Source organism: Panthera leo, chromosome E3 (genome assembly GCF_018350215.1).
Source record: "Panthera leo isolate Ple1 chromosome E3, P.leo_Ple1_pat1.1, whole genome shotgun sequence".
Taxonomy (NCBI): Eukaryota; Metazoa; Chordata; class Mammalia; order Carnivora; family Felidae; genus Panthera; species Panthera leo.
Window position 1 is genome coordinate 26,481,673 of NC_056694.1, and position 7,979 is coordinate 26,489,651.

Below are 7,979 nucleotides of genomic sequence, written 5' to 3' on the forward strand. Positions count from 1 at the left end.
TAAAAGGTCCACAGACAGGGGCGCCTGGGTGGCTCAGTCAGTTGAGCGTGCAACTTCGGCTCAGGTAGTGGGCTCGTGGTTGATGAGTTCAAGCCCCACGTCTGGCTCTGTGCTGACAGCTCAGAGCCTGGAGCCTGCTTCGGATTCCCCGTCTCTCTGCCCCTCTCCCACTCATGCTGTGTCTCTCTCTATCTCAAAAATAAATAAACATTAAAAAAAAATTTTTTTTAAAGGCCCACAGACAGAAATCTGGGATCAAAATAGCAGGATAACATTCATCAAGTGCTTATCTAGGTACTGTGTGCTGAGAGCATTCCACACATTATCTCACTGAAACCTCACGGTGACTTGTGAGGTCAGGTACTATCACGATTACTGTTGCGGGGCACCTGGGCAGCCCAGGTGGTTAAGCGTCCGACTCGTGATTTTGGCTCAGGTCAAGATCTCACACTTCGTGAGTTTGAGCCCCAGGTCGGGCTCTGTGCTAAGAGAGTAGAGCCTGCTTGGGATTCTCTTTCTCCCTCTCTCTGCCCCTCCCTCCTGCTCACTCCCTTTCTCACCTTCAAAATAAATAAATAAACATTAAAAAATTCTTTACCAAAAAAAAAAAGAAAAGGTTCCTGTCTCATCTAGGAAGAAACCGAGTCTCAGTCTGCATTTGTCCCAGGGTCCTAGAGCTGCCAAATGATCGCCCAGGGTGTCTGGCCCCGTGGCCCGCAGTGGTTCATCCAGCATGAACTGGCCCCCCAGGGGACATTGGCCCCACCTGGAGACACGTTGGGTTGTGACGGCTCCTGGCATGTAGTGTGTAGAGGCCTGAGGCGCTGCTAACCATCCTGCTGGGCACAGGACAGCCCCCATGACAAAGAATTACCCGACCCCAACTGTCAGCAATGCCACGAATGAGAAGCCCCGGGTTAACTCCGCGGCCAGCCTCCAGTGACGGCTGACTGTCCCGCTAGAAGTCCCCACCCGTAGTGCTCTGCAGACGGTGGGGTGGGGCGACGGCCGTAAGTTTGAAGCTGCACGTTGGAGGGTATGCGGCTGTCTGGTGGAGCCACGACAAAGGCTGAGCGGCGGGAACATGCCTGGCGTGGTGAGGGCCACCTGGTGCCGTGGGAGTGAAGGGACCACGAGAAGAGGAGATGAGGGACGTGGGGAGTTGTCACCGATAAGAGAAACAGACGGTGCCCGAAAGCAGGAGCCCGTGTCTGCAGCGGAGGACCGTGTAGACTAACGACCTGTGTCTTGTTCTTGCCCCCTTGTTCCGTTCTCCTCCTTCCTCGCAACCTCCCCCCTGCCACCCCTGCCCCTCTGGCTCCCCAGTGTTCGGCCACAACATGAAGAGCAGCAATGACTTCATCGGAAGAATTGTCATCGGCCAGTATTCTTCGGGCCCCTCCGAGTCCAACCACTGGCGACGGATGCTCAACACTCACCGCACTGCCGTGGAGCAGTGGCACAGCCTGAGGTCCCGGGCTGAGTGTGACCGTGTGTCCCCTGCCTCGCTGGAGGTGACCTGAGGGCTGCGGGAAAAGCAGCTTTCGTTTGTTTAAAAAAAAAAAAAAAAAAAAAAAAGGAAGAAAATTTAAGACGGAAAAAAATGTGTCACATGCCTGTTACATCCATACTTATACACTCACAACACACACACACACACACACACACACACACACACACACCCTATATCCTCTCAGAACAGAGAGGAAGCTGACTACTGAACACAAAATGGCTGCCCTCAATGAGCAAGGCCTGAGAACTTTCTGGAAACCCCATCTATATGTCACAAGCTGACTGGGCTCTGCCGTGAGACTCATTGGCAGTGTTTGTTCCTGTTGATACCCCTGCCTCAAAATGCACTTTCAACCCTCAGGCCAGAGAAAGGGCCTCCTCAAGGGCGCCAGCCTCCTTTGAGACGAAATTCTGCAAGAGCATGGCCACTGTGTGGGAGGCCCGACCCCCATGTCCAAAATGCACACCCGCTGACTGGGTGATTTCTGAGCAGGCCGCTGATCCCTGGGGTTCTTCCAACCTGATACCTTTCCCCCAAAGTGTAAGTACTTTGCCTTCTCTTTAGTGGACGTGATAGATTAGACTATTTGGAGAAAACAAATGGCAACAAAAAATATTCCAGTGTAAGAAACTTCCCTGGCTTAACTGAATTTGTCCTTGTGTTAGCTTATTCCTGGGGACCCCCTGTGGGTACGTGTGTGGATGTTCTCACGTGGGTGCCCTCACAGGTGAACGTGTGTGTGTGTCCCCGTGTGTCCTCTTGGTGAGCACCTCTGTCCTGAGCTCTCCCTTCTCTCTGCCTCTCCCTGTGAAATTTCACCCAGTGTCCTCCCGTCTGTCAAGACCCCACCTTCAGTAACAGCATGTGCGTATGTCAAGTAAATAGAATATGATAGAGCAAAAGTAACCTTCTTTGACCGAATCCTGGTAACAGTGACACACAGAAGACCTGCAAAGGACAGTTACGCGGATTAAAATGGCCACCGCACCCCCATCCAAGATGACTTCTTCCTTGTCATACTCCGAGGATCTCTCTGTATTTGTGTGTGAACCAAAGTCATTTTTCTCATGCTAAGGAGTTAGTGTAGTTAGGCTAGATCTCTCCCCGTTGGATGCTTCTGTATCTTTCCCACAGCCTAATGTCTGGCATAATGGGGAGCTATTTATTGAAATTAAAGATTATTTATTTGTGCCATGCATTTGAGTTCTCTTTCTTCATGAACACGGGGCATAAAGCGTGCGAGGGTGTTTTGGTTACTACTGCTGTGTAACAAACCATCCCAGCAATTCAGAGCACTGGTATGGCCTGGAGGTCAAGGACAAAAGGCAGGAGGGCTAGGTTAAGTTTCTTAGGAGGAAAAAAGAGCACTTTCCTTCTCTATTAAATGACTTCCTTGGGGCGCCTGGGTGGCTCAGTTGGTTAAATGTCTGACTCTTGGTTTCGGCTCAGGTCAGGATTTCACGGTTTATGGGTGTGAGCCCTGTGTCAGACTCCGTGCTCTCTCTCTCTCTCTCTCTCTCTCTCTCTCTCTCTCTGCCCCTCCCCTGCTCGCTGTCTACGTCTCTTTCTCAAAATAAATAAACATTTTAAAAATGCATTGGAGAAATGAAGTGAAATGGCTTTCTTCCCATGGTTGTCCAGAAGAGGGTAAAAGCATGAGAGAAACAGGGAGTGAGGGAAGGTGGGTACACAGCAGGCGTTCGGCACTAGAGATGAGGTGATAACCGTGTTCGGGCCCCTGGGCTTTGGAGCCATAGAAGCCACGGTTCAAATCATGGGCCCACCATTCCCTAGCCACGTGTCCTACAAGCCTCACGACTTCTCTGGGCTTCGGTCTCCTCGTCTTAGTTGAGATCACCTCAAAGGCAGACCTCGAAGCAAGGGCTTGGATGCAGCTTGGGCGCTGGGGTGGTGGCCGCCCCGGAAGCCTAAGTGGAAGAGTAAGAGGAGAAAAGCTGATGAAGGCTGCATCGACCGGCACTGCGGGCAGCTGGGGCTCAGTCATGCTGGGGACCCCACAGAACACACTTGAGAAAGATCGCGATAGGGAAACTAGAATAGTTAACTACTGACCCTCATCCCTCAGGGCCCGAGGGTTGTCGCTGGAGACCTTAAACGTTTGGCACTTTAGGACTGTCCCGTGTGGGCTCAGAAAGCTTCAGTAGCACCAAGAAATCCTCAGGCAGAGAGAATGAGGGGCATGTGATCGGCCGGGTGTGTGGCCTACGGGCACCACCAGCTGTCCTGTCTGAAATAGGGTGACAGTTCCCCCCCAGTAGGGCTCATGCGAGGATCTGCCTGGACGATGCTCGCACAGCCTAAGCATGCGGTGCGTGCTGGCTCTTCCCAGGAGGCATGCGTGAGACGACGTTTGCTGGTTGACCGGAGGGGACGGTTGTAGGACGGATGTCAGAGCCGTCCACGTCTCCGAGGAGAGAGTTTGTCAGGGACGAGGGAAATGTGTTGGAAGGTGAAGGAATGACTTGGTTTCTATAAAACTTGAGCCCCAGGTGCCCTGGCCGGGGCTCCCCATTTGTTTTCGTTAGCATCTTCCTCCTCCTCAGCGAGAAGGTGGGAAAGGAGATTCACGGGCCACCTACACACCCTCTTTGGGGCCTGGGGACCCAAGTTCAAGGGGAGAGGGTAGGGCAGGAGCAGTGCTATGAAGTTTAGAAGCCGAGTCTGTTTTCCCACCCCCCGTCCTTGAGTCCTCTCGGCTCTTGGGACCCAGAGCCTCTTAGGATTTCAGCCCACCCCCTGGGACTTGACATGTGCTGTGACCTGTGCCAGCCCTGCTCAGACATGATGAGTCCCGGGGCGCCAGGAAGGTCTATTTGGAGCACTGATAGGGGATTTTTTTCTAGAAAGCTGGGATCACTGCAGGGGAATGAAGAAAAGGATTCCTTTCCTTTCTGGGTGACCTGTCTTCTACTGCCAGTGGGGTACCTGCCCTTTTTCCTGTTCAAAAAGACCATTTAAAATAACTCAGGAATTGGGGTGCCTGGCTGGCTCAGTAGGTAGAGCATGCAACTCTTGATCTTGGAGTTGTAGGTTTGACCCCACCGTGGGTGTAGAGATTACCTAAAAATAAAATCTTTTAAAAAAAATAGGGGCACCTGGGTGGCTGTGTCGGTTAAGCGTCCGACTTCAGCTCAGGTCATGATCTCACAGTTCACGGGTTTGAGCCCCACGTCAGACTCTGTGCTGACAGCTCAGAGCCTGGAGCCTGCTTCGGATTCTGTGTCTCCCTCTCTCTGCCCCTCCCCCATTTGTTCTCTCTCCCCTCTCTCTCTGTCTCTCTCTCTCTCAAAAATAAACACTAAAAAATATTTTTAAATAAATAAAAGCTAAGAAACTAAGGGAGATGGTTGATAGATGATAGGTAGGTAGGTAGATAGGAAGGAAAGAGGGAGGGAAGGAAGGAAGGAGGGGAGGGGAGGGGAGGGGACAATCTTCACTGAGTCCTCGGGTCACCATGAGCACAGTGTGTGTGAATGTGTGTATGAGTGGCCGGGGCGGGGATGGGGCAGTAATGCCATCACACAATAAATACAGCTTTAGGAAGACAAAATATATATACTATGTTATGATGAGATCTCTATTACAACCTCCAAATGACAGCAAAGATCGTATTTGTTAAGGAAATTACCTACTTTCTGGTCAGTATATTGAGGTCTAAAGCAGAGGTTGGCAAACTACTGTTTGGCAAACAAGCCCACTGCTCATTTTCGTAAATGAAGTTTTATTGGCATCCGACCAGGCCCGTTCCTAGTCTTTGGCACAAGTGAGTAGTTGTGACAGGGTCCCCGTGGCCTGCAAAGCCTGAAATACTTGCCCTGTGGCTCTTTACAGAAGTTGAAGTTATAGTAATGTAGGATGAGTAGGTCTAGAGAGCTAACGTACAGCATGATGCATATAGGTAAGTAACACTGCACCGAATACCGAAATTTGCTAAGAGAGTAGATATCAGCTGCTCTCATCACCAAAAAGAAGGTAACTATGTGAGCAGATGATAATTAGTTTGAGTGTAGTATCATTTCACTGTGTATGTGTGTATCAGGTCATCACATTGCATACCTTAAATACATACAATTTTTAAAAAAATTTTTTTAATGTCCATTTTTGACAGAGAGAGAGACAGAGCATGAGCAGGGGAGGGGCAGAGAGAGAGGGAGACCCAGAATCTGAAGCAGGCTCCAGGCTCCGAGCTGTCAGCACAGAGCCCGACGCGGGGCTCGAACTCACGGACTGTGAGATCATGACCTGAGCCGAAGTCGGATGCTTAACCGACTGAGCCACCCAGGAGCCCCAGTATCTTTCATGTTTCAAAAGAATTTCCAGTGGCCTGTGTCTGACCACCCTCCTCCCCACCTAGTGGGTTCGCACTCTGAACGTGCTTGATTTCTGTGACAGCAGGGGCCCCGAAGTGCAGTGCACCCGATGACGGAGAGTAAGGAGAAATTATCCAAACTTTATGTTTTGTTATCAATCTTAAAAAAAAAAAAAATTGTTGGAGTGACTAGGTGGCTCAGTATGTTAAGCGTCCGACTTCGGCTCAGGTCATGATCTCACTGCTCTTGAGTTCGAGCCCCACGTCAAGCTCTGTGCTGACAGCTAGGATCCTGGAACCTGCTTTGGATTCTCACTCTCCAGCTCTCTCTCCCCCTCCCCTGCTCATGCTCTATCTCTGTCTCTCTCTGTCTCTGTCTCTCTCTCAAAAATAAAAAAACTTTTTTTAAAATTCTCAATTTGGGGGCAGAGTATTCTGTAAGACCTGATATATTAGCACAGTAAGTAATCCACACACATCACTTATATAATAAATGTATGTCATTCCTAAATAAATACATGTGCCTGCGCTGGGATGTGCACCAGCACCCGGTTATGAGGCAACTGGTAGATATGAGGCATGCTGTAGGCTGAAACTGAGCCTAAGCTGTGCTCGGAGCCTGAGTCAGGCTTTGACAGGCCCCCCGCCCCCCCCTCCCCCCCGGCCCAGAGCCAGCAGGGCAACTCACGCACGCTGCGTGGGCACAAGCTAAGTTAGAAGTTATGCCTCACAGGCACAGCCGCGGGTGTTCCAGAGAGAAAACCAGCGACTGGGACGGGTTTGACTCCCTCCTGTGAGTGCCAGCCACACAAAGTGTCAGAGTACCTTATGGAGCATCTCAGGAGAGGAAGTGGGGAGTGGGGAGTGGGGAATATGCAGGGTCCCCTGCCAGGAAAGGGCTGGCACTGGCTCAGTGATAATCCTAGCAACATTTGCTATCATTTATTGAACATCTACTACTTGCCAGCATCTATGCTAAGTTTTAACGAACAAATAATTTCATTCAATCTTTGTGGGGTAGGTTCTGCTGGTGTCCCCTATTTTATTAAGGGGGAAGCTGAGGCCTCAGAAGGGCAAAGTGACTTGCCTGACAATACACAAAGTGAAGGAGTGGAAGACTCCAGTTTTTAGAGACATTAATTCCTAAACGCGATGACATTCCCAGTGAAAACACCAGTGGATGTGAAAACATTTATTTTAGGGGCACCTGGGTGACTCAGTCGGTTAAGCGCCTGACTTAGGCTCAGGTGATGGTCTCACAGTTCGTGAGTTCAAGCCCCGCGTTAGGCTCTGTGCTGACAGCTCAGAGCCTGGATGGAGGCTGCTTCAGATTCTGTGTCTCCCTCTCTCTCTGCCCCTTTCCCACTCATGCTCTGTCTCTATCACGAAAATAAATAAACATTACAAAAATTTTTTTAACATGTATTTTTTTTTAGGAAATAAATATTTATTAAATTCTTGGACCTATTTAGTGAACAAACATAATTGTTAGCCACTTTTTAAATTTGCATCCAAGTTAGTATAAAGTTCAATAATGATTTCAGGAGTAGAATCCAGTAATTCATCCCCTACATATAACACCCAGTGCCCATCCCAAGTGTCCTCCTAAATAAATGCCCCTTGCCTATTTAGCCCATCCTTCTACCCACAACCCCTCCAGCAGCCCTCAGTTTGTTCTCTGTAAGACTTTCTTATGTTTTGGCCCCCTCCTTGTTTTTATATTATTTTTGCTTCCCTTCCCTTATGTTCATCTGTTTTGTATCTTAAATTCCACATATGAGTGAAGTCATATATTTGTCTTTCTCTGACTAATTTCGCTTAACATAATACCTCTAGTTCCATCCATGTTGTTGCAAATGGCAAGATTTCATTCTTTTTGATTGCTGAGTAATACTCCGTTATATATATACCACATCTTCTTTATCCATTCATCCATCAAGGGACTTTTGGGCTCTTTCCATACTTTGGCTATTGTGGATAGTGCTGCTGTAAACACGGGGGTGCATGTGTCCCTTCGAAACATCACACCTGTATCCCGTGGATAAATGCCTAGTAGTGCCATTGCTGGGTCGTAGGGCAGTTCTATTTTTAGTTTTTTGAGGAACCTCCATACTGTTTTCCAGAGTGGCTGCACCA

General features: G+C 49.4%; 1 protein-coding gene across 3 annotated transcripts in view; it reads left to right on the top strand.

Moving 5' to 3' along the window:
• The window catches only part of SYT17 (synaptotagmin 17), an 83,836-nt gene extending 80,890 nt beyond the window's left edge, over nt 1–2,946 (top strand). For all 3 annotated transcript variants that reach the window (XM_042922323.1, XM_042922322.1, XM_042922321.1), the window contains one exon: nt 1,327–2,946. In XM_042922323.1, coding sequence (XP_042778257.1) covers nt 1,327–1,523 — 197 coding nt within the window. In that variant the 3' untranslated portion in view covers nt 1,524–2,946. The remainder of the gene's footprint in view (nt 1–1,326) is intronic.
• Nucleotides 2,947–7,979: the final 5,033 nt, after the last annotated feature.